At 41.4% G+C, this 27,252-nt stretch overlaps 1 protein-coding gene across 2 annotated transcripts in view; it reads right to left on the bottom strand.

The window, feature by feature from the left end:
- Positions 1 to 1,148: 1,148 nt before the first annotated feature.
- Positions 1,149 to 27,252, bottom strand: part of NFKB1 (nuclear factor kappa B subunit 1) — a 161,223-nt gene continuing 135,119 nt past the window's right edge. The window contains exons 19-25 of one of the 2 annotated variants that reach the window (XR_011316755.1): positions 23,189 to 23,291; positions 20,990 to 21,114; positions 19,880 to 19,946; positions 15,185 to 15,357; positions 5,375 to 5,519; positions 2,542 to 3,125; positions 1,149 to 2,108 (exon numbers count right to left, since the gene is read on the bottom strand). Coding sequence is in view for 1 of the 2 variants with exons in the window: in XM_069743654.1 (XP_069599755.1) it covers positions 2,947 to 3,125; positions 5,375 to 5,519; positions 15,185 to 15,357; positions 19,880 to 19,946; positions 20,990 to 21,114; positions 23,189 to 23,291 (792 nt within the window). In the remaining variant the exon portion in view is untranslated. Of the gene's footprint in view, positions 3,126 to 5,374; positions 5,520 to 15,184; positions 15,358 to 19,879; positions 19,947 to 20,989; positions 21,115 to 23,188; positions 23,292 to 27,252 lie in introns of both variants that reach the window. The other variant, XM_069743654.1, reaches the window with a different exon arrangement.

The raw sequence follows: 27,252 nt of genomic DNA, 5'->3' as shown, positions 1-27,252 counted from the left end.
TTGAAAGACCCAGCCATGTTTCATCTTCAATGCCCTTGCTGATGAAAGGAGGTTTGCACTCAAAATCTCATGATACATGGCCCCATTCATTCTTTCATGTACCCAGATCAGTCGTCCTGGCCCCTTTGCAGAGAAACAGCCCCAAAGCATGATGTTTCCACCACCATGCTTTACAGTAGGTATGGTGTTTGATGGATGCAACTCAGTATTCTTTTTCCTCCAAACACGACAAGTTGTGTTTCTACCAAACAGTTCCAGTTTGGTTTCATCAGACCATAGGACATTTTCCCAAAACTCCTCTGGATCATCCAAATGCTCTCTAGCAAACTTCAGACGGTCCCGGACATGTACTGGCTTAAGCAGTGGGACACGTCTGGCACTGCAGGATCTGAGTCCATGGTGGCGTAGTGTGTTACTTATGGTAGGCCTTGTTACATTGGTCCCAGCTCTCTGCAGTTCATTCACTAGGTCCCCCCGCGTGGTTCTGGGATTTTTGCTCACCGTTCTTGTGATCATTCTGACCCCACGGGGTGGGATTTTGCGTGGAGCCCCAGATCGAGGGAGATTATCAGTGGTCTTGTATGTCTTCCATTTTCTAATTATTGCTCCCACTGTTAATTTCTTCACTCCAAGCTGGTTGGCTATTGCAGATTCAGTCTTCCCAGCCTGGTGCAGGGCTACAATTTTGTTTCTGGTGTCCTTTGACAGCTCTTTGGTCTTCACCATAGTGGAGTTTGGAGTCAGACTGTTTGAGGGTGTGCACAGGTGTCTTTTTATACTGATAACAAGTTTAAACAGGTGCCATTACTACAGGTAATGAGTGGAGAAAGAGGAGACTCTTAAAGAAGAAGTTACAGGTCTGTGAGAGCCAGAAATCTTGATTGTTTGTTTCTGACCAAATACTTATTTTCCACCATAATATGCAAATAAATTGTTAAAAAAAACAGACAATGTGATTTTCTGGATTTTTTTTTCTCAGTTTGTCTCCAATAGTTGAGGTCTACCTATGATGTAAATTACAGACGCCTCTCATCTTTTTAAGTGGTGGAACTTGCACTATTGCTGACTAACTAAATACTTTTTTGCCCCACTGTATATCACTGGACCGTGAATATTTATATAATGTAAAAATTAAGAATCCAATTAGATGACGCTGCAGGAATTTTTTATTTTATTACAAAATGCACAATATAAAACCTTCTGAAAATATATAATATTAGGTCATTAAAAGAAAGACATAAAAATGGTTACAAGGTGTCTGCCTTGATATGTTTTACACAGCAACAAGTAAATAATCAGGTCGCAAACCGATCTACTGGCAAATAACTGGAGAAAATGGCAGAAAATCCCGAATTATTATATTATGTGCAACAAACCTCAAAAATGTGCAAACCTCCAAGTTCCTGCCTTACAACATAAACGACCGACATTCATCATCTTTGGTTACACACTTGGAAGTGCTGTACAGTAGGGTAAATAAATAAATATTTGATCTCTTGCTGACTTCATAAGTTTGCCTACTGCCAAACATATGAACAGTCTATAACTTTGAGGGTAGGTTAATTTTAATATTGAAAAATGGAATATCAAAAATAAAATCCAGAAAATCACATTATATAAATTTTATGTAAATTTATGTGCATTTTGCTGTGAGAAATAAGTATTTGATCCCTCTGGCAAACAATACTTAATACTTGGTGGCAAAACCCTTGTTGACATGCAAAGCAGTCAGATGTTTTTTGTAGTTGATGAGGTTTGCGCACGTCAGGAGGAATTTTGGTCCACTCCTCTTTACAGATCATGTCTAAATCATTAAGATTTTGAGGCTGTCGCTTGGCACCTCAGAGCATCAACTCCCTCCATAAGTTTTCTATGGGATTAAGGTCTGGAGACTGGCTAGGCACTCCATCACCTTCATGTGCTTCTTTTTGAGTCTCCTTTGTTGCCTTGGCTGTATGTTTTGGGTCATTGTCTTGCTGGAAGACCCAGCCCCGACCCATTTTTGTCCTAGCGGAGGGAAGGAGGTTGTCACTCAGGTACATGGCTCCATCCATTCTCCCATTGATGCAGTGAATTAGTCCTTTGCCTTTAGCAGAGAAACACCCCCCCTAACATAATGTTTCCACCTCCATGCTTGACAGTGGGGATGGTGTTCTTTGAGTTATGGGCAGCATTTCTCTTCCTCCAAACACAGCAAGTTAATGCCAAAGACATACATTTTTGTCTCATCTGACCACATCACCTCCCAATCACTCACAGAATCATCCAGGTGTTCAGTGGCAAACTTCAGACAGGACTGCACATGTGCCTTCTTGAGCAGGGGACCTTATGGGCACTGCAGGATTTTAAAACTTTCTTGGTGACTGTGGTCCTAACTGCCTTGAGATCATTAACAAGTCCCCCCCCCATCTTATGGTTTTGTATCCCATATGATCTTGTCCCTGACATCCTTATAAAGCTCTTTGGTCTTGCCCATGTTGTAGATGTTAGAGTCTGACTGATTAATTGCGTTTGTGGACAGGAGTATTCTATAAAGGTGACTATGTAAGACAGCTGTATTTAACGCAGGTAATAAGTTGATTAGGAGCGTCTAACTGGTCTGTAGGAGCCAGAACCCTTAATGGTTAGTAGGGGACCAAATACTTATTTCTCACTGCAAAATGCAAATAGATTTATAGAATTTATACATTGTGATTTTCTGGATTATATTTTTGACATTCTGTCTCTCAATGTTAAAATTAACCTACCCTTACAATTATAGACTGTTCATGTCTTTGTCAGTGAGCAAACTTACAAAATCAGCAAGGGATCAAATACTTATTTCCCCCACTGTAAGTAGCAAGTCTATACACTGGCTCCAAGCCGCAAGCCTTTTCAGTGGCTCTAGTGCTTCCAGTGTAAAACATTCATGCTCAGAAAGCATAGTCCTTTCTTATTGAGCACAATTTAATTATTGCAGATGAGAGGAGCATCCTGTTCAGACTGGAGATCTGCGAGTCCGGGCCCTATTTTCTCAAATTCACAATGTGAAATGTTCAACTTTCTAAAGGACGTTTCAACCCCGCTGTCACACATACTCTCGTGGTACTGTAGTTTGTATTCATCTGATGCTGCAGACTTGGGATCTACGGAAAAGAGAATGGAAAAGAAATTCAGTGTTTGACCACTGTCACTTTGAGGTTATAACTCTGGAACGCTTCAACGTATCTCACTGATTCTGAGACTGTTTTTTCATGACATTGTACTTCATGATGGTGGTAAAATTTCTTAGATATGACTTGCGTTATTTGTGGGGAAAAAAAATGGCAACATTTTTAAAAATGTTGTAATTTTCAAACTTTTAATTCTCATGCCCCTACATCAGTCATCGCACAAATTAGTTAATAAATAACATGTCCCACATGTCTATTTTACATCAGCACAATTTTTGAAACTTTTTTTTTTGTTTGGAAGTTAGAAGGGTTAAAAGTTGACCAGCGATTTCTCATTTTTCCAACAAAATTTATAAAACCATTTAAATTTTAGGGACCACATCACATTTGAACTGACTTTGAGGGGCCTATATGATAGAAAATACTCAAAAGTGACACCATTCTAAAAACTACACCCCTCTAGGTACTCAAAACCACATTCAAGAAGTTTATTAACCCTTAAGGTGCTTCGCAGGAACTGAAGCAATGTGGAAGGAAAAAATTAACATTTCATTTTTTTTTCACAGAAAATTTACTTTAGACCCAAACTTTATTTTCATAAGGGCAATAGGAGAAAATGGACCATAAAACATGTTGTGCAATTTCCTTTGAGCACACTGATATCCCATATGTGAGGGAAATCTACTGTTTGGGCGCACAGCAGGGCTCGGAAGGGAAGGAGCGCCATTTGACTATATGAATATAAAATTTGCTGGAATAATTAGCAGACCCGATTTTGGAAAACACACCCTTCAAGGATGTTATCCAGGGGCATAGTGAGCATTTTGAACCTACTGGTACAACACAGAATTTGCTAACATTAGGTTGACATATTGAATATGTTGTCATTAGTGTTGAGCGCAAGTGCTCGCTACTCCAGCTTGCATCGGGTGCTCAGGTATGCACCGAATATTGCGGGTGCTTGAGTGACATGCTCGAGTCCCTGCCCTGCATGTTTTACGGATGTTAGACACCCCAAAAAAACATGCAGGGATCCGTGACACTCTGTGCATACCCGAGTACCCGACGCAAACTCGAGTAGCGAGCACTTGCGCTCAACATTAGCCGACATTTTTTTTTTTTTACTTTTGAGGCAAAAAAACGACCCTAACGCCAACTGCAAAGAAAAAAAAAATTATATATGTATATCTTTTTATCTAACTAATGGAGTAACAAAGGGAGATTTGATTTACTATTTTTTTATCACTGTGATGGGGTTCATCACAGTGATCAAAAGAAACCAATAGGGAAAATTTCCTATCCGTGCCGGGTACCGGTCGGCAGATCTTGGCCCGCCTTTTTTTCCCAGGGAGATGACACTGGGCTAGCGGATGGATCAGGAGGGACCGGAGGATGGCAGAGGTATAATTTCTATCTCTTCTGACATGTATATCATGTCAGAAAAGAGAGAAATAATTTTAACAGCGGGCACACTTATTTTTTGTGTGTGTGTAATCCCCATTATTCACTGAATAACGGAAATCACAAGATTGGGACCATAAAAACTGGCCCTCATCATCTTCTTTGGGGTACCTAGATTTTCTGATCCTGAAGGGGGGGGGGAGCACTACAGCCTTATTTTCTATTGCCGTTTTAAAATGGCAATGAGGGAATAAGTACCTACTTTTTAATGCGTACCGGCGATCATTAAGGGGTTAAAAGCAGGTTTACATGTTTGTTTGCTTTTTTAATGTAAATTATAGACCAGCGACCATTTGCTCTAGAATTAGTAGTGTAGCTTAGCAGAGTGTGGAATGGCTGCCCCATGCTCATTTACCTGGAGAGGCCTACTAGAAAAATGGTGTGCTGCCAGCAGAATGTACCTTTTTTCTAACTAGCAAGGCAATCCAGGTTCTATGTACAGCGGAACCACATAACAGCGAGCTCCGCCTCCTCAGAATCTCGACTCAGGCAATCTATAACCTTTTAAGCTCTACACCGTCACAAGTTGCAATGTAGCAAGATCATGCTGTCATCTTCAGCATAGTCACTAACCTAGTAGCTCTCACATATATCTATATTTTTTGATTAATAGTTAGAATATAGTCAGAATATACCATATTAGGGTGTCTCTCTAAGTAAGTCTCTAGTCCAGTTAATGCGTGTTTATAGCTTGAGGTCCTTCTCTCTGGGCTGGATACCTCTGTCCTGTCTACAGACAAGAAATACAAGGACATGCTCACCTTTTTCTTGAGCCTCAGATAGCGAGTCAGAGGATTGGGGTATATCTTTAATGCTTGGCCGTGACTGCTCGATGATATCAACAGCTTCTGTGAATGACATTGTTTTCAAGGCAGTCAGAAGCTCCGCTATGGTTCCTCCGGAAACCTGTATTGTGGTAGCAAACATTAATTTGGAAAACATAAATGGCTGCAGTCACTTAACTTTTTTAGGACTTAACCCCTTTACCCCCGAGGGTGGTTTGCACGTTAATGACCGGGCCAATTTTTACAATTCTGACCACTGTCCCTTTATGAGGTTACAACTCTGGAACGCTTCAACTGATCCCAGTGATTCTGACATTGTTTTCTCGTGACATATTATACTTCATGTCAGTGGTAAAATTTCCTTGACATTACTTGAGCTTAGGCCTCTTTCACATTTCCGTCGATACGGGGCTGTCGCCATGTCCGACAAAACACGATGGAGCCGTCACATGACGGATGCGACGTGTGGCAATCCGTCGCTAATACAAATTTATGGGCAAAAAAAGGATCCTGCGAGCACATTTGCAGGATCCGTTTTTTGCCCTAAACGACGGATTGCGGCGGACTGCAAACGACGGACGTGTAAAAGAAGCCTTATTTGTGAAAAAAAACGGAAATTTGGCAAAAAGTTTGACATTTTCGCAATTTTCCATCTTTAAATTTTCATGTCCTTAAATCAGAGATATGTCACACAAAATACTTAATAAGTAACATTTCCCACATGTCTACTTTACATCAGCACAATTTTGGAACCATTTTTTTTTTTGTTAGGGAGTTATAAGGGTTAAAAGTTGACCAGCAATCTCTCATTTTTTCAACACCATTTTTTTTTTAGGGACTACATCACATTTGAAGTCACTTTGAGGGGTGTATATGATAGAAAATACCCAAGTGTGACACCATACTAAAAACTGCACCCCTCAAGGTGCTCAAAACCACATTCAAGAAGTTTATTAACCCTTCAGGTGTTTGACAGGAATTTTTGGAATGTTTAAAAAAAATGAACATTTAACTTTTTTTCACAAACCATTTACTTCAGATCCAATTTGCTTTATTTTACCAAGGGTAACAGGAGAAATTGGACCCCAAAAGTTGTTGTACAATTTGTCCTAAGTACGCCGATACCCCATATGTGGGGGTAAGCCACTGTTTGGGCGCATGGCAGAGCTCGGAAGGGAAGGAGCGCCATTTGAATTCAATGCAAAATTAGCTGGAATTGATAGAACGCAATGTCTCGTCTGGAGAGCCCCTGATGTGCCTAAACAGTGGAAATCCCCCACAAACGAAACCATTTTGGAAAGTAGAGCCCCTAAGGAACTTATCTAGATGTGTGGTGAGCCCTTTGAGTCACCAAGTGCTTCACAGAAGTTTATAATGTAGAGCCGTAAAAATAAAAAATCTTATTTTTTCACAAAAATGATTTTTCGCCCCCAGTTTTGTATTTTCCCAAGGGTTAAAGGAGAAATTGGACCACAAAAGTTGTTGTGCAATTTGTCCTGAGTATGCTATGTGGGGGTAAACCACTGTTGGGGCGCATGGCAGAGCTCAGAAGGGAAGAAGTGGCGTTTTGGAATGCAGACTTTGATGGAATGGTCTGCGGGCATCACGTTGCATTTGCAGAGCCCCTGATGTACCTAAACAGTAGAAACTCCCCAGAAGTGACCCCATATTGGAAACGAGACCCTCCCAAGGAACTTATCTAGATGTGTTGTGAGAACTTTTAACCCCCAAGTGTTTCACTAAAGTTTTTAACGCAGAGACGTGAAAATAAAGAAAAATTTTTTTAGCCCCCCCCCCAAAAGTTGTTGACCAATTTGTCCCGAGTACGCCGATACCTCATATGTGGGGGTAAACCACTGTTTGGGCACACGGCAGAGCTCCGAAGGGAAGGAGCACCGTTTTACTTTTTCAACGCAGAATTGGATGGAATTGAGATTGGACGTCATGTTGCGTTTGCAGAGCCCCTGGTGTGCCTAAACAGTGGAAACCCCCCAATTCTAACTCCAACCCTAACCCCAACACCACTAACACTAATCCCAACCCTAACCCCAACACACCCCTAACCAACAAACCCCTAAACATAATCCCAACCTTAACCCCAACACACCCCTAACCCTAATCCCAACCCCAACACACCCCTAACCCTAATCCCAACCCCAACACACCCCTAACACTAATCCCAACCCCAACACACCCCTAACACTAATCCCAACCCTAACACACCCCTAATCCCAGCCCCAACACACCCCTAACCCAACTGTAAACGTAATCCAAACCCTAACCCCAACTCTAGCCCCAACCCTAACCCTAATGGGAAAATGGAAATAAATCCATTTATTTTATTATTTTTCCCTAAATAAAGCGGTGATAAAGAGGGGTTTGATTTACTATTCATAGTGGGTTTTTATGTTTTGCAGCTGTCACACACTAAAAGATGCTTTTTATTGCAAAAAATATTTTTTGCGTTACCACATTCTGAGAGCTATAATTTTTCCATATTTTGGTCCACAGAGTCATGTGAGGTCTTGTATTTTGCGGGACGAGTTGATGTTTTTATTGGTACCATTTTTGGGCACATGACATCTTTTTGATCGCTTTTTGTTAGGCAGAATGAACAAAAACCAGCAATTCGTGAATTTCTTTTGGGGGGGCATTTATACCGTTCCGCGTTTGGTAAAATTGATGAAGCAGTTTTATTCTTTAGGTCAGTACGATTACAGTGATACCAATACCTCGTTTATATCATTTTTTAATGTTTTGGCGCTTTCATACAATAAAAACTATATAAAAAATAATTATTTTTACACCGCTTTATTCAGAGGGCTAGAACTTTTTAATTTTTTTCTGATGACGCTGTATTGCGGCTCATTTTTTGGGGGACAAGATGACGTTTTCAGCGGTACCATGTTCATTTATATCCGTCTTTTTGATCGCGTGTTATTCCACTTTCTGTTCGGTGGTATGATGATAAAGCATTGTTTTTACTAGTTTTTTTTTTAATTTTATTACGGTGTTCAATGAAGGGGTTAACTTGTGGGACAGTTTTATAGGATCTTGTCGTTACTGACGTGGCAATACTAAATATGTGTACTTTTATTGTTTTTTTTTTATTTACATAAAGAAATGTATTTAATGGAACAATACATAGTTTTTTTTTATTTAGTTTTTTTTTTTTTTTTTTTTTACACATGTAAATATTTTTTTTTTTTTTACTTTGTCCCAGGGTGGGACATCATGGTATAGTGTCAAATCAGCGATCTGACACGCAGTGCTGTAGGCTTGATGGTGCCTGCTCTCAGCAGGCGCTTGCAAGCCACCTCCCTGCGGCCATCTTGGATCCGGGGCCTGCAGGGAGGAGTACGGAGGAGACGCTTGGAACAACGCAATCACATCGCGTTGTTCCGAGGGTCTCAGGGAAGCACGCAGGGAGCCCCCTCCCTGCGTGATGCTTCCTTATGCTGCCGAAACGCTGCAATCTTGTTTGATCACAGTGTTCCGGGGGTTAATGTGCTGGGAGCGGTCCGTGTGATAATCAGCTGACACACGGTCGCGATCAGCCGGGCTCCCCCCGTGAGCGCGGCTGACCGGTGATGATGTACTATCCCATCCGTGGTCACAGGGGCCCAGACCACCTCATTTTTGCTGTTAGGCAGGATCCGACAAATTTAAAAAAAAAAAAAAAACGGATCCGTTGCAAATTGTGAAAAACTGATGCAACTGATCCGTTTTTTTTTTGTTTTTTTTTTAAATGAACCAGGGGAAAAGATTTTGGAATTCCTGTTCGAGAGAGACCCCAGAATGGAAATTTTGCATTATATTGAGAATGCATGGAAAACCGGATTCAGATGCTGGAATCATTATTTCACATGTCAGGTTTATCTGTTTATCGCTGGAACCGTCGCTTGGCGTTTTTTCGCCAGACAGAAAAAACGTTCCTCTGAACGTTTTCTCTGTCTGCCGGAAAACAATTTTTGACGGATCCGGCAAAAAACGGATTAAACATTAAGCCATCAGGCGCAATCCGGCGCTCATATAACTCTATGACAAAAACACGTATCCGGCATAAAAAAAAACGGATCCTTTTTTTTAAATTCTGACAGATTGTGACTGACTGCAAAAACCTGATGTGTGAAAGTAGCCTAAGGCAGGACTGTATGACTTTGGTTGGCCTAGGCTGCTGTGGCCTACGATATCTCTTTTGGCTATTGCCATCACATGCATGCTGTTTCTGTCATGAGATGACAGAGCCGTTGAGCATCTAAGATAGTGTCTCCTAAACTCCAAACTTCAAAGCCTACAGCAGATCAGGTTTCCAGGTTTTTCTTAGCATGGCAATTTCTGATGCTTTGATAATAATTCCATCATCTGTACAATACAGAGGAAATCCTGAAAGCTTGCACAGTTATGGAGCCGTTAGGACAGGAGTTTGAGAAACGCTGATCTGAGACGTTGAATGGTCAGGATTGGACCTACAGTTAGGCTTTGGGCTCTGCTTGCCCCCTATATTGGATTTAAAAATGAAACAACTGAGATGCAATTGAAGTGTAGCCTTACAGGTTTAATTAAAAGGGTTGAACAAAAATATCCTGTGAAATGTAGGCATGGCAACCATTTTTCTAGAAAGTCTCATTTCAGGGGCTCAAACGTAATTGGACAAATTAATTTAATCATAAATAAACTTTTTGGGTTTAACACTTTTTTTTTTATAGAGAATCCTATGCGGGCAGTGACTGCCTGAAGTCTGAAAGCCATGGATGCCACCAAACACTGGGTTTCCCTCCATTGAGATTCTTTGCCAGGCCTTTACTGCAGCTGACTTCAGTTCTTGCTTGTTTGTGGGTCTTTCTGCCTTAAGTTTTGTGTTATAGTAGAAAAAAATCCTGCACTCTGAAGTGGGTATATGAAATAATGTGATTTATGTCTTTGTGCTATTTAGACAACACAGTCTTTACACCATATACTAGGGATTTGCCAATCTTCTAGCCTATATTAATTGTGGGCTATTATGTTGTAAAACTGAGATACTATAATATCCATCTGTACCATTGTTATATATAAAACCTGACTTCTATATCCACTTGTCTCAGATGATTTTCACTTGAACATTGTCATATTTGTTTTTTTTCATTTTTGAATATTATATAGTTAATGGCATATTTTGTTTGTTTATTTATTCACAGCATATATTTGAAAAAGGTCTAAGATTACCGAAACATCACAAATTATACACACGGTCAACAAGAACCACTTTAAATAAAATAATTCACGTTATTTCATTATACACAATTGGTATCCTGTCTGGGCACCTACACTCACTGAGAGTGCCGTATTTCCTTTCCCTTACGTTTTGTCTTAAAGGGAACCTGTTACCCCCAAAATCGAAGGTGAGCCAAGCCCATTGGCATCAGGGGCTTATCTACAGCATTCTGTAATGCATTCTATAATGCTGTAGATAAGCCCCCGATGTATCCTGAAAGATGAGAAAAAGAGGTTAGATTATACTCACCCAGGGGCGGTCCCGCTTCGGTCCGGTCCGATGGGCATCGTGGTTCGGCGCCTCCCATCTTCTTACGATGACGTCCTCTTCTTGTCTTCACGCTGCGGCTCCGGTGCAGGCGTACTTTCTGTCCTGTTGAGGGCAGAGCAAAGTACTGCAGTGAGCAGGTGCCGGGAAAGGTCAGAGAGGCCCCGCACCTGCGCACTGCAGTACTTTGCTCTGCCCTCAACAGGGCAGACAAAGTATGCCTGCGCCGGAGCCACAGCGTGAAGACAAGAAGAGGACGTCATCCTATAAAGATGGGGGGCATCGCCATCCGGTCTGGGGCCTATCGGATCGGACCACCCGCCCAGGTGAGTATAATCTAACCTTTATTTCTCATCTTCCAGGTTACATCAGGGGCTTATCTACAGCATTCCAGAATGCTGTAGATAAGCCGCTGATGCCGGTGAGCTTAGCTCACCTTCGATTTTGGGGGTGACAGGTTCCCTTTAAGCATGTGAAATGCATGCTCTATTGGGTTGAGATCTGGTGATTGACTCGGCCATTGCAAACTATTTCACTTCTTGCTTTAAAAGACTCCTGGGTTGCTTTCACCTTATGTTTTGTGTCATTGTCTATCTGTGCTGTGAAGGGTCATCCAATCAATCACTAGTGACCGAGTGCTGTTGGAAGCCATGCATACAGGGAATGTGGTGTGCTTTTGATCTGAAGCCGTTCCAAGCCTTCTCCATACTTTCTTTTTCCCATCATTCTGATACAGGCTGATCTTTGTTTCATATGTCCAAAGCATACTTTCCCCGAACTGGACAGGCTTCTTTAGATTTTTTTTTTGGCAAAGTCTAAATCTGGCCTTTCATTGTTTAAGGATGATTAATGGTTTGTACCTTGTGGTGAACCCTCTGTATTTGATCTCATGAAATCTTCTCTTTATGGTTGTACTGAAGATACTGAAACATCTACTGCCTGGAGAGTGTTCTTCACTAGGGGTGATGTTATGAAAGTCTTTAAAGTCTTTAGTCTTCCATGGACGTCCTGGCCTTTTGAGTTCCCAAACTCACCAGTGCTCTTTTATATAGCCACTCCTAACATTTCTGCTATCTATAATAGATTTTTTTTCATTCTAATGATAGCCGTTTTCTCTTTCATTGAGACCTCCTTGGACCGCATGTTGTACGTTCACAGCAACCGCTTCCAAATGCACCTGGTATCAGCTACAGACTTTTTAGCTGCTTAATTTATGATGGATTAACGAGGGAATAACTCATGCAGCCCATTAAAAAGCTTTTGAGATAACTGTCCAATTACTTTTGGTCCCTTAAAAAGAGGCAGCTACATATTAGAGCTGTAAGATCCTAAACCTTAGGCTAAGTGCACAAGTTGCGGATGTTGCTGTGGATCTGCAGCTGTTTTCCATGCGTTGTACAGTACCATGAAAAGTATGGAAAACAAAATCCACAGTGCACATGCTGCGGAAAAAAACGCACGGAAACGCAGCGGTGTGTTTTCCGCAGCATGTCAATTCTTTGTGCTGATTCCGCTGCGGTTTACACCTGCTCCTCAATAGGAATCCACACAAAAATCGAGGTAAATCCGTGGGTAATCCGCAGTGCGGTTTACCTGCGGATTTTGCAAAAACAGTGCGGAAAAATCAGCACACCAATCCGCAACGTGTGCACATAGCCTCACTCCAAGTAGTATGTGAATATGCTCAAATTAAAGCTCAGACTCTTCACTTTAAGCCCATATTGATTGCATAACTGTATCCTAAATAAGTGTTGGTAAACGGCTAAAGGCCCCGTCACACATAGCGACGCTTGAGCGATTCCGACAACGATACGACCTGTCAGGGATCGCTCAAGCGTCGCTATGTGGTCGCTGGTGAGATGTCAAACAGTGAGATCTCACCAACGACGCAGCAGCGATGCGGCGACCTGTAGCGACCTGTAGAACGATGCTATTTCATGATGATTCAATGGGACGTCCTGTCAGCGAGGTCGTTGGTAAGGTGTCAAACACAGCGATGTGTGCTACCCAGCGGGACCTCAACGATCAAAAAACGGTCCAGGCCATTCCGACACGACCAGCGATCTCACAGCAGGGGCCTGGTCGCTGCTACGTGTCACACATAGCGAGATCGTTACTGAGATCGCTGTTGCGTCACAAAACTTGTGACTCAGCAGCGATCTCGCTGTGTGTGACGGGGGCTTTAAATGCTAAAACTTGTGTTGTTGTCCAAATATATCTGGATCAAACTGTGTATCTCCAATTGTATCTGTTGTATCAGGTTGTCAGCCAGCACCTGCTGTGAATGAGTTGGGGACATGGCTCTTGTGCTCTTGCCATATAATAATAATAATAATAATAATTTTTATTTATATAGCGCCAACATATTCCGCAGCGCTTTACAAATTATAGAGGGGACTTGCACAGACAATAGACATTACAGCATAACAGGAATACAGTTCAAAACAGATACCAGGAGGAATGAGGGCCCTGCTCGCAAGCTTACAAACTATGAGGAAAAGGGGAGACACGAGAGGTGGATGGTAACAAATGCTATAGTTATTCGGACCAGCCATAGTGTAAGGCTCGGGTGTTCATGTAAAGCTGCATGGACCAGTTAACTGCCTAGGTATGTAACAGTACAGACACAGAGGGCTATTAACTGCATAAAGTGAATGAGAACATTTTTTTTTTTTTTTTAAATAGGCCACACAGGGATCCTTACATTAATGCATTGAGGCGGTAGGCCAGTCTGAACAAATGAGTTTTTAGGGCACGCTTAAAACTGTGGGGATTGGGGATTAATCGCATTAACCTAGGTAGTGCATTCCAAAGAATCGGCGCAGCACGTGTAAAGTCTTGGAGACGGGAGTGGGAGGTTCTGATTATTGAGGATACTAACCTGAGGTCATTAGCGGAGCGGAGGGCACGGGTAGGGTGGTAGACCGAGACCAGAGAGGAGATATAGGGTGGTGCTGAGCCATGGAGTGCTTTGTGGATGAGGGTAGTAGTTTTGTACTGGATTCTGGAGTGGATGGGTAACCAGTGTAATGACTGGCACAAGGTAGAGGCATCGGTGTAACGGTTGGTGAGGAATATAATCCTGGCAGCAGCATTCAGGACAGATTGGAGCGGGGAGAGTTTGGTAAGAGGGAGGCCGATTAGTAGAGAGTTACAATAGTCCAGACGAGAATGAATAAGTGAAACAGTAAGAGTTTTTGCAGAGTTGAAAGTAAGAAAAGGGCGAATTCTAGAAATGTTTTTGAGATGCAGATAAGAAGAGCGAGCCAGTGATCGGATGTGGGGGGGGGGTGCACTGCATGCAGCAATACATCCTGCTGAGGTCAGAAGGGCACACTTAGAGTAATCGTATGCCAATTTGTGTCAACTGTTTAATCTTTGGTGCCTATTAAGATGCTTATTGGGTTACTATGCAAACTGTATTATGTAACTGTAAGATGACTAAATAGTGGGGCTCTAAGGATTGATCTTCACAAAGCGCATAAATAAATATGACGTACGTAAAAAAGATTACCAAAAATTTGAATCTAAAGGCTTGATTCATCAAGACCAGCCTTCTTGAAGAAGGCTGAAGCCAGACGCTCCTGATTAATGAAGAAGCATACGCCTATTGTTTTATCAAGTACGTCAGACGAGCAGCATACACTTTGTGTGCCTCGCCGTGAATCCTACTCCAGCCCCTGCTTGAGCAAAGAAGCCAAAAGTTGCAAAATGTAGGCACAAGTCTGAGTTGCATCTACATGTTGAGACTTTTTAATGCTTTTACACCAGAATTCTGGCTTGAAAGCTTTGGTGAATAGGGCCCGAAGATGTTAAATAAAAGTTAGACTATTCTTTGTATACGACGTCAATATATTCGACAGGACAATAAAGAAGTCTTCAAAATCAATGTGATTGTAAAGTGCCATTGATCATGTTGACGCTGCACAAAGTTTATAATTCCTCACGTAAAAGAACAATGTACAGAAGACCTCAGAGCAGCCATTCCCAATACCTAGTGACCATCCTCTTCCTTCTCATCTAAAGGACATAATGATTGTGTCATTTTATCTATCATCACTCGTTTTACATCAAAGTAGGCCTCATGACAACTTTCTCAGAAATAATTGGCCATAGAAGCCAGTCAGTCTAGATTCTTTGTATATTGTGGTGGATAAATTAAACATGAACTCTGACACCTAATGCCCAGATACAGTTTTTCAAAATTGGTCACCATCTCTTAATTACCCTTGAACAAAGACAAGTGCACAAGTCATGCTTACCTCAAAATTGTCCAGTAACGTTTTAGAAGGTAAGGGGCTTAGCCTAAAAGCATTGTTTAAAATTCCCAAGCCAAGGTGTTGTGCCAGCACGGACCAGTTCTTGCCTGCATCATTACTTTGTAACAATGAGTAAAGTTTCTGCTTTGAATCATCACCAAGGTTGTTCATGTCTCCTAGAAAATAAAGATTACTTTGGCTTAAAGGGGTTGTCTGGTTTTTAAAACTAGTTACAGAATATAGTATTAATCTGGATTTATATTGGCAAATTGTGAACAAGTGTCCCCAGGAATGCTCGTTTCTCAGTAATCAGGCAGGGTAAACTGGCTGACAACCACGTGACGAACGAGCAATAAAAGTTGGGTGAAATGATTAAGCTGACTTATAAACAGGAACTATTCTGGTGAGATTGATGACCGTTCTGTGCACAAAGGCAATCTATTGCTAATCATCCTGTGTGCATAGGAAATAATGCTTAATATTTCTATCAGTCTCCATAAATTTCTAATATTCTTCTTCAACTCTGGCTGAATCTCCATATTCTTAAAATGTATTTATAATATATTGCTCTTCTACTGCAGTTTAATCTGCATTCTCAGGTTCGAGGTGGACATGGGCTTCTGGATCTAAACTGAATAAAGAGACAGAACTTGTACTTGTCATACTAGCAGTGAGTTTTGTCTAAACCAGAAGTTTACATGCACTATATAAAAAGACACATATGCATGTTTTTCCTCAATATCTGACATGAAATCAGAATAAACCTTTCCTGTTTGAGGTCAATTAGGATTACCATAATCAATATTTGCCAAATGCCAGAATAATGAGAGAGAGAATATTTGAAGACATTTTTATTACTTGCTGCAAAGTAAAAAATGTACATTCCCTAAGATTAATATGCCTTGAAATAATTCTGGACTGCACATATGATGATGTCATGTGTTTGGAAGCTTCCAAGTTTTTTGGCAACATCTGAGTTAGAGACACACCTTTTGGATTTATTTTTAATGCACACCTGAAACACACGGCTTCTTTGTGTAGCATCATGGGAAAGTCTCAAGAAATCAGCCAAGATATCAGGAAGAGAATTGTGGACTTGCACAAGTTTGACTCATCGTTGGGTACAATTTCAAGATACCTGAAGGTGTCTCATTCATTTGACCAATTATACGAAAGCACAAACAAGATGGGAATGTCCAGCCATCGTACCGCTCAGGAAGCAGACGGCTTCTGTGTCCCAGAGATGAACGTGCTTTGGTCCGACATGTGCATATAAACCCAAGGACAAAAGCAAAAGACCTTGTGAAGATGATGGCAGAAGCTGGTAAGATTGTGTCAATATCACAGTGAAACGAGTACTGTATCAAAATAGGCTGATGGGCCACTCTGTCAGGAAGAAGCCATTACTCCAAAAGAAGCATAAAGAAGCCAGATTAATGTTTGCAAATGCACACAGGAACAAAGATTCTTGGAGATATGTCCTGTGGTCTGATGAAAAAAATTAAACTTTTTGGGCATAATGATAATCGTTACATTTGGAGGAAAAAGGGAGAAACTTGGAAGCCTAAGAACACCATCCCAACTGTGAAACACAGGGGTGGCAGCATTATGTTGTGTTTTGCTGCAGGACGGACTAGTGCACTTCACAAAATAGATGGCATCATGAGAAAAGAAGATTATGTGGCAATACTGAAGCAATGTCTCAAGACACCAGCCAGGAAGTTAAAGCTTGGGCGGAAATGGATCTTCCAAATGGATAATGACCCAAAGCATACTGCCAAAATGGTAACAAAGTGGCTTAAGGATAACACAGTCAATGTTTTGGAGTGGCCATCACAAAGCCCTGATCTCAATCCTATTGAACATTCATGGGCAAAGTTGAAAAGGCCGGTGCAAGCAAGGCGACCTACAAACCTGGATCAGTTACACCAGTTTTGTCTGGAGGAATGGCCAAAATTCCGACCAACTATTGTGAGAAGCTTGTGGAAGGACATCTCAAACATTGGACCCAAATCATTCAGTTTAAGGGCAATGGTACCAAATACTAATGAAATGCATGTAAACGTTTGACTTTGCAGTAAGTAATAAAAATGCTTTAAAACATTTTCTTTCATTATTCTGGCATTTAGCAAATATTAATAATTATGGTAATCCTAATTGACCTAAAACGGGAAAGGTTTATTCTGATTTCATGTCGGATATTGAGATAAACATGTACAGGTCCTTCTCAAAAAATTAGCATATAGTGTTAAATTTCATTATTTACCATAATGTAATGATTACAATTAAACTTTCATATATTATAGATTCATTATCCACCAACTGAAATTTGTCAGGTCTTTTATTGTTTTAATACTGATAATTTTGGCATACAACTCCTGATAACCCAAAAAACCTGTCTCAATAAATTAGCATATCAAGAAAAGGTTCTCTAAACGACCTATTACCCTAATCTTCTGAATCAACTAATTAACTCTAAACACATGCAAAAGATACCTGAGGCTTTTATAAACTCCCTGCCTGGTTCATTACTCAAAACCCCCATCATGGGTAAGACTAGCGACCTAACAGATGTCAAGAAGGCCATCATTGACACCCTCAAGCAAGAGGGTAAGACCCAGAAAGAAATTTCTCAACAAATAGGCTGTTCCCAGAGTGCTGTATCAAGGCACCTCAATGGTAAGTCTGTTGGAAGGAAACAATGTGGCAGAAAACGCTGTACAACGAGAAGAGGAGACCGGACCCTGAGGAAGATTGTGGAGAAGGACCGATTCCAGACCTTGGGGAACCTGAGGAAGCAGTGGACTGAGTCTGGTGTGGAAACATCCAGAGCCACCGTGCACAGGCGTGTGCAGGAAATGGGCTACAGGTGCCGCATTCCCCAGGTAACGCCACTTTTGAACCATAAACAGCGGCAGAGGCGCCTGACCTGGGCTACAGAGAAGCAGCACTGGACTGTTGCTAAGTGGTCCCAAGTACTTTTTTCTGATGAAAGCAAATTTTACATGTCATTCGGAAATCAAGGTGCCAGAGTCTGGAGAAAGACTGGGGAGAAGGAAATGCCAAAATGCCTGAAGTCCAGAGTCAAGTACCCACAGTCAGTGATGGTGTGGGGTGCCATGTCAGCTGCTGGTGTTGGTCCACTGTGTTTCATCAAGGGCAGGGTCAATGCAGCTAGCTATCAGGAGATTTTGGAGCACTTCATGCTTCCATCGGCTGAAATGCTTTATGGAGATGAAGATTTCATTTTTCAGCACGACCTGGCACCTGCTCACAGTGCCAAAACCACTGGTAAATGGTTTACTGACCATGGTATTACTGTGCTCAATTGGCCTGCCAACTCTCCTGACCTGAACCCCATAGAGAATCTGTGGGATATTGTGAAGAGAAAGTTGAGAGACGCAAGACCCAACACTCTGGATGAGCTATTGAAGCATCCTGGGCCTTCATAACATCTCAGCAGTGTCACAGGCTGATTGCCTCCATGCCACGCCGCATTGAAGCAGTCATTTCTGCCAAAGGATTCCCGACCAAGTATTGAGTGCATAATTGAACATTATTATTTGTTGGGTTTTTTGTTTGTTATTAAAAAACACTTTTATTTGATTGGATGGGTGAAATATGCTAATTTATTGAGACAGGTTTTTTGGGTTATCAGGAGTTGTATGCCAAAATCATCAGTATTAAAACAATAAAAGACCTGACAAATTTCAGTTGGTGGATAATGAATCTATAATATATGAAAGTTTAATTGTAATCATTACATTATGGTAAATAATGAAATTTAACACTATATGCTAATTTTTTGAGAAGGACCTGTATATGCGTCTTCTTATAGTGTATGTAAACTTCTGGTTTCAACTGTAATTGCTCAAAAAGTGTAAATATTGTACCAAGGTAAAAAACAAGCAAAACATAAAATACCTTAAAACTCGCAATTTTGATTAGATATATCAAAAAGACAAACACACATATGTAAATATCAACTCTTTTTAGGTCCTAAATCTGCCCTGTCCTTGAGTCTGCCAAACAGCGGAGGTTGGCACCCTAATTGTAGACGAGAGATGGCGCTCCTGCTCCACGGCAGCTGTCACGTTTGTCTTCTTCATATATCTAATAAAAATTGCGAGTTTTAAGGTATTTTTTGTTTTGCTTTCAACTGTAATTGTAAGAAGACATCTGCCTATGCCATCACAGAGAATAATAACAAGAATCTGGCACAAGTTAACATATTTGTCATATAAATGAAATATATGTCAGGAAACTGTGGGTCTATAACATCAGACAAATGATCAAGGTGACTCCACAGTGGAAGCAAATTATATTTTAGGGCAAAGATTTAAACGGAGTCTACATAAATGTTAACCTACTAATTGTAAACAATTGTAAACCATTGTTATTGTTTTATATCTAGTGAGTGAGCCTGCAGCCAGGGGTTACTCCACTCACGCTTGATTTATAAATGAATAGTGGTCATTGGCCTATGCATTATAGTGTTCTAGGGCACAACAGCGTTAGGGCTCATGCAGACGTCCGATTTTGGACTGTAAATGCAAGGACAGGCCGGCGCTCCCCCACCACAAGTGAGACAGCATCACAGAAATATACAAAGCTGCTACGATTGGGTCAGCAGAGCCGCTGACAGTGTGGACTCTGACATATTTGCATGGATGACTGCATGAATCCTTAGATACATACCTTGTAAAAAAATGTCTTCAGAAGATACTGGTGACATGTATGGTTTTCCATTTAGTATTTCAAAAACCTGTGAGATGAATATAAATAGAAAATGTCAATTCTTACTTAGATTTGATACAGGAAAGATGTATCTCTTGGTACCGTGTTAGCCAGTAGATAGAAAAATATTTAGAATTGTGTATAAATGTGATTCTTCAGATGTTGTATTAGTCTATGCCTGATGAAGGGACTTGATTAATCTCGAAAGCTTGCAATTTGTTACCATCTTTTCAGTTAGCCATTAAAAGGTATCAACCACTGAGGACTCTCAATTCTAAGGGTATGTGCACACGTCAGGATTTTTTCCTGGCAAAATCCTGAGAATTCTGCCAGAAATCCGCGTGCTTTTTTCGCGCGGATTTTTTGCGTTTTTTTTTTTTTTTTCCGGAATGTCCTTTTTGATAGGAAATCCGCAGAAAATCCGGAAAAAGATAGAGCAAGTCCGGATTTTTTGCGGGATGCGTTTTTTTTGCGGAAAAAACGCTAACATCTGCACAAAAAATGCGGAATGCATTCTAAATGATAGGATGCATAATGTTAGCGTTTTTTTTACCGGATTTATAGCGTTTTTATGGCGAAATTCCGCAAAAAAACCGCTAAAAATCCTGACGTGTGCACATACCCGAAATATTTTTCTACTTAGATTTGTGAACTCCAAACTGAAGCCAATGCATTGAAAGTCACTGATAGGAAATCAGTTTTTCATCAAACCTATCAGTTCTTCTTTACTATACTCCCCTGTGCAGGTTTGTTTATGTGTTGATTTAGTAACTGTCTCGATTTCCAGTTATTTCTTGTTGTGTTTATCTTGCTACATGACTGTTTTTGGCTCTAGTCACCTGTCATGGACTGCTCTCTGATAAACGTGAACAGACATTTGTCTAATATCTTTAGATTGTGAGCCCCAATGGGGACAGCGATTATGACATAGTTTACCTATAGAATTGAAGGGTGCTATGTTTGTGAGTAAAATAAATAAATTACTGGTTATGGCGGCTAGGATACAGGATAATTAATAGAAATGTAGTATAATTTTTTTCTAATGAACGCAGGTAAACACCAGTTGCTTACCTCATCACTAATGGCCATGTCTAGCGGTTTTGTACCAGGGACTATTCCTTCATCAACGTCATTGTCATCCTCTGTGTTCCCAGGAACGTAAAGGGGTTCAAAATTTTCAACGAAAGAATCAGCACCTGTAAATTAATAACATTTAAGCACCATGAAAGTGATCATTTTGTCCTTTCTTTATATACTTTTTCAGCTTTTTTTTTCTTTGCTTGGAAAAACAAATTATACTTTTTTTTTTTTTTTTTTTTTATAGCATATGTACAGTGAAGGAAATAAGTATTTGATCCCTTGCTGATTTTGTAAGTTTGCCCACTGACAAAGACAAGGAACAGTCTATAATTTTAAGGGTAGGTTAATTTTAACATAGAGAGATAGAATATCAAAAATAAAATCCAGACAATCACATTTGTATAAATTATATAAATATATTTGTATTTTGCAGTGAGAAATAAGTATTTGATCCCCTACCAACCATTAAGAGTTCTGGCTCCTACAGACCAGTTAGACGTTACTAATCAACTTGTTACTTGCATTAAAGACAGCTGTCTTTCATAGTCACTTTTATAAATAAAAAAAATTGTCCACAGATTCAATCAGTCAGACCTGTACAACATGGGCAAGACCAAAGAGCTTTATTAGGATGTCAGAGACAAGATCATAGACCTGCACAAAGCTGGAATGGGCTACATAACCATAAGTAAGATGCTGGGTGAGAATGGGAAAACTGTTGGTGCAATAGTACGAAAATGGAAGAAATACAAAATGACGGTTCAATCGACATTGATCTGGAGCACCATGCAAAATATCACCTCGTGGGGTATCGTTGATCATAAGGAAGGTGAGAGATCAGCCTAAAACTACACGGGGGGACTTGTTAATGATTTCAAGGCAGCTGGGACCACAGTCACCAAGAAAACCATTGGTAACACATTACGCCATAAAAGTTTAAAATCCTGCAGTGCCAGCAAGGTCCCCCTGCTCAAGAAAGCACATGTGCAGGCCCATCTGAAGTTTGCCAATGAACACGTGGATGATTCTGTGAGTGATTGAGAGAAGATGCTGTGGTCAGATCAGATAAAAATTGAGGTCTTTGGCATTAACTCGACTCGCCGTGTGTTGAGGAAGAGAAATGCTGCCTATGACCCAAAGAACACTATCCCCCCTGTCAAGCATGGATGTGGAAACATTATGTTTTGGGGGTGTTTCTCTGCTAAAGGCACAGGACTACTTCACTGCATCAATGGGAGAATGGATGGAGCCATGTTCCGTAAAATCCTGAGTGACATCCTCCTTCCCTCCGCCAGGACATCGTGGCTGGGTCTTCCAGCAAGACAATGAACCAAAACATATAGCCAAGGCAACAAAGGAGTGGCTCAAAAAGAAGCAAATTAAGGTCATGGAGCGACCTAGCCTGTCTCCAGACCTTAATCCTATAGAAAACTTATGAAGGGAGTAAAAGCTCTGAGTTACCAAGTGACAGCCTCAAAATCTTAATAATTTAGAGATGATCTGCAATGAGGAGTGGACCAAAATTCCTCCTGACATGTGTGCAAACCTCATCATCAACTGCAAAAAACGTCTGACTGCTGTGCTTGCCAACAAGGGTTTTGCCACCAAGTATTAAGTCTTGTTTGCCAGAGGAATCAAATACCGTATTTATTTCTCACAGCAAAATGCAAATTAATTTATATTGTTTATACAATGTGATTTTCTGGATTCTATTTTTTATATTCTATCTCTCAATGTTGAAATTAACCTACCCTTAAAATTATAGACTGTTCATGTCTTTTCAGAGGGCAAATTTACAAAATCTGCAAGGGATCAAATAATTATTTCCTTCACTGTATATGCAATTTTTCTATTATAAAAGGTTTTAGGAAAACAAAATTAAACAAAAAGCCACAAAACATGCAATAGCCTTACTAATCCTAAAGTCTAAAAAAAATTTGCTAAATTCATCCAGGTGGCTCATGCTGGATGATACCTTTGGTATGTCTTTAGACATTTTTATCAAACTTTAAATCACCTCTTTGTTGATTTACTTTTAGACTAATATTCTGTGCCAAAAAGGGGGCTTCTCTATAGTGATGGTACTGCTGTAACTTCATCACTACAACCCGCCAGGCACAGAAATCTGACAGTACACCGAAAACCACAACAGAACAATTGGCCTTAAAAAAATAATCCAAATGGACTTACCTGCTGCTTTCAGGAGGGCAGTCAGTTTGGTGGAGCCTTTCCCAGCTGCTATGTGGAGAGGGGTATTTCCATCATACGTTGTACTATCCACACAAGCGTCTCCCTGTTGAATATAAAATACTATTGGTCATTACGAGGCTTCTACTATACTCGTTTATAACTGGCTAATTAATCTACACCACTAATGCATTGATCCATCAGCACACATTTTATTTGATGAAACTAAAAGCCTACAAACTGCCACATACACATAATAATCAACATTGCTCCCTTTAACCCCTTAGTGACGGTGCTAATCTTAATGACAGAGCCTTACTTTTTAAATCTGACCAGTGTCACTTTATGAGGTAATAACCAGGGCTGTGGGGTTGGGAGTCGGTGTCATGGAAATTGAGGAGTTGGTTGGAGGTTTGGCTTACCGACTCCACAGCCCTGGTAATAACTCTGGAACGCTTCAACAGATCCCACTGATTCTGAGAGTGTTTTTTCATGACCTATTGTATTTCATAACAGTGGTAAGTTTTGGTCGATATGATTTGCATATATTTATGAAAATATGGATAATCTGACAAAAATAAACATTTTACAACTTTCAAACGTTGAATTTTCATGCCCTGAAATCAGATATACAGCTCTGGCAAACATTAAGAAACCACCACATCAAAACCCTGTCATGGTCAGCCCAATCTCCAGACCTGAACCCCATTGAAAACCTCTCGAATGTAATCAAGAGGAAGATGGATAGTCACAAGCCATCAAACAAAGAAGAACTGCTTACTGGTGATGAGCGAGTGTACTCGTTGCTCGGGTTTTCACGAGCACGCTCGGGCGATCTCCGAGTATTTTTTAGTGCTCGGAGATTTAGCTTTCATCGCGGCAGCTGAAAGATTTACAGCTACTACCCAGCCTGAGTACATGTGGGGGTTGCCTGGTTGCTAGGGATTCCACACATGTAATCAAGCAGGCCAATATAGCTGTAAATCATTCACCTGCCACGATAAAAACTAAATCTCCGAGCATTAAAAAATACTCCGAGGTGACCCCAGCAACGAGTACACTCACTCATCACTACTGCTTACATTTTTGCTCCAGAAGCAATGTGAAAGACTGGTGAAAAGCATGCCAAGACGCATGAAAGCTGTGATTAAAAATCATGGTTATTCCACAAAATATTGATTTCTGAACGCTTCCTGAGTTAAAACATTTGTATTGTTGTTAGTTGAGGTCTGAAAGCACTGTTTTTTTTTTTTTTTTTAATTTTGACCATTTCTCCTTTTCAGGAAAAAAAAAACAATTTATTGCTTGGAAATTCGGAGACATGAGTCAGAAGTTTATGGAATAAAAGAACAATTTACATTTTACTCAAATATATACCTATAAAGAGAAAAATTGGACAAACTGAACATTTTGCAGCGGTCTCTTAATTTTTGTCAGAGCTGTATATTTATTATGTTGTGCGGTATAACTAATAGTGATGAGCGAACGTGCTCAAATCTTATTTGAGCATGCTCGGATGAAATGGCAGCAGGCACTCACCATCCAAAAATGTCCTTTATTTGGTGATTACATACCAAAAAGCTTGGAGACAAAATGTGGAGAGATCTGTAGAAGTGCTTGTGTGTGCGCTTAGCACTTGTGCTTAACACTAATCATATCATAATTTTTTTTTTATTTTAGAAAAAACCCTAAGCCTAACGCCAAAGAATGAAAGAAACAAAAATTCTAAAACAAATAATCTGATAAAGAGGATGACACGGGGGGATGACATACTAATTATAGGATTTTGATCACTGTGATGGGCCCTATCACAGTGATCAAAAGGAACCAATAGAAAAATACCTGCTGTTGCTGGGTGCACTACATATGTGCCCGCCATTTTTTTTCAGGAAGAGAAGGCTGAAGGCCAGGGGCAGGTGGGCTTGGAGATATAATTAGTCTTCTCTAACATGTTATATCATGTTGCAGAAATAAATTATTTTATTAGCAGGCACACTTTTTTTTTGTGTGTGTGATCACTGTTATTCATTGAATAAATGTGATCATATGATCGGGATCCAGAAAATCCATCCCTGATCATGTTCTCCAGGGTCTCCGCTACCTGGGGGTAGCAGAGACCTTGGAAATTTTCAGCCTCGGGGGGCACTATAGGCTTATTTTCGATCACTGACATGGCAATTAGGGAACAAGGCCCCTTAGCGGCCGCCGTTTTAATGCGTATCGGTGGTTAAGGGGTCAAGGCCACGTTCAGTGTTTGGTCCGTATTATATATCCGTATTTGTAAGTCAAAACCAGGACTCGGTCAAAAATGTTTGGTATAGTCAATTCATTTTTGGCTCTTTTTTTTCACAAGCTTCATTCTATAGCATTTTTTTGTGGCTATTGGATATTGTGGGGGGATTTAACCCCTTCCCGACCTGTGACACAGCGTATGCGTCATGAAAGTCGGTGCCAATCCGACCTGTGACGCATATGCTGTGTCACAGAAAGATCGCGTCCCTGCAGATCGGGTGAAAGGGTTAACTCCCATTTCACCCGATCTGCAGGGACAGGGGGAGTGGTAGTTTAGCCCAGGGGGGGTGGCTTCACCCCCCCGTGGCTACGATCGCTCTGATTGGCTGTTGAAAGTGAAACTGCCAATCAGAGCGATTTGTAATATTTCACCTAAAAAACTGGTGAAATATTACAATCCAGCCATGGCCGATGCTGCAATATCATCGGCCATGGCTGGAAATACTAATGTGCACCCACCCCACCCCACCGATCGCCCCCCCAGCCCCCCGATCTGTGCAGCGCTCCCCTCCGTCCAGTGCTCCGCTCCCCCGTCCTCCTGTCCGCTCCCCCTGTGCTCCAATCACACCCCCCGTGCTCCAATGAAACCCCCCCGTGCTCCGATCCCCCCCCCCCGCACAGCGATCCCCCCCGTGCTCCGATCCACCCCCCTGCACAGCGATCCCCCACCCCGTGCTCCAATCCACCCGCACGCACACCGATCCTCATCCATGCTCCGACGCCCCCCCCCCGTGCTCCGACGCAACCCCTCCCCCCCCCCCCGTGCTCCGACGCCTCCCCCCCCCCGTGCTCCGACGCCTCCCCCCCGTGCTCCGACGCCCCCCCCGTGCCCTGATCTCCCCCCACCTTATACTTACCGAGCCTGCCGGTGTCCGTCTTCTTTCCCGGGCGCCGCCATCTTCCAAAATGGCGGGCGCATGTGCAGTGCGCCCGCTGAATCTGCCGGCCGGCAGATTCGTTCCAGAGTGAATTTTGATCACTGAGATAGGTTATATCTCAGTGATCAAAATAAAAAAAATAGTAAATGACCCCCCCCTTTGTCACCCCCATAGGTAGGGACAATAAAAAAAATAAATAATTTTTTTTTTCCACTAAGGTTGGGGTAAGAACTAGGGTTAGGGGTAGGGTTAGGGGTAGGGTTAGGGTTCGGGATGTGCACACGTATTCTGGTCCTCTGCGGATTTTTCCGCAGAGGATTTGATAAATCCGCAGTGCTAAACCGCTGTGGATTTACCGCGGTTTTTCTGCGCATTTCACTGCGGTTTTACAACTGCGATTTTCTATTGGAGCAGTTGTAAAACCACTGCGGAATCCGCAGAAAGAAGCGACATGCTGCGGAATGTAAACCGCTGCGTTTCCGTGCAGTTTTTCCGCAGCATGTGTACAGCGATTTTTGTTTCCCATAGGTTTACATTGAACTGTAAACTCATGGGAAACTGCTGCGGATCCGCAGCGTTTTCCGCAGCGTGTGCACATACCTTTAGAATTAGGCTATGTGCACACGGTGCGGATTTGGCTGCGGATTCGCAGCAGTGTTCCATCAGGTTTACAGTACCATGTAAACATATGGAAAACCTAATCCGCTGTGCCCATGGTGCGGAAAATACCGCGCGGAAACGCTGTGTTGTATTTTCCGCAGCATGTCAATTCTTTGTGCGGATTCCGCAGCGTTTTACACTTGTTCCTCAATAGGAATCCACAGGTGAAATCCGCACAAAAAACACTGGAAATCCGCGGAAAATCCGCAGGTAAAACGCAGTGCCTTTTACCCGCGG

Source organism: Ranitomeya imitator, chromosome 1 (assembly GCF_032444005.1).
Source record: "Ranitomeya imitator isolate aRanImi1 chromosome 1, aRanImi1.pri, whole genome shotgun sequence".
In the NCBI taxonomy this organism is placed as follows: Eukaryota; Metazoa; Chordata; class Amphibia; order Anura; family Dendrobatidae; genus Ranitomeya; species Ranitomeya imitator.
Note: the sequence above shows the minus strand (reverse complement) of the source record. Positions and strands in the feature narration are given on the sequence as shown.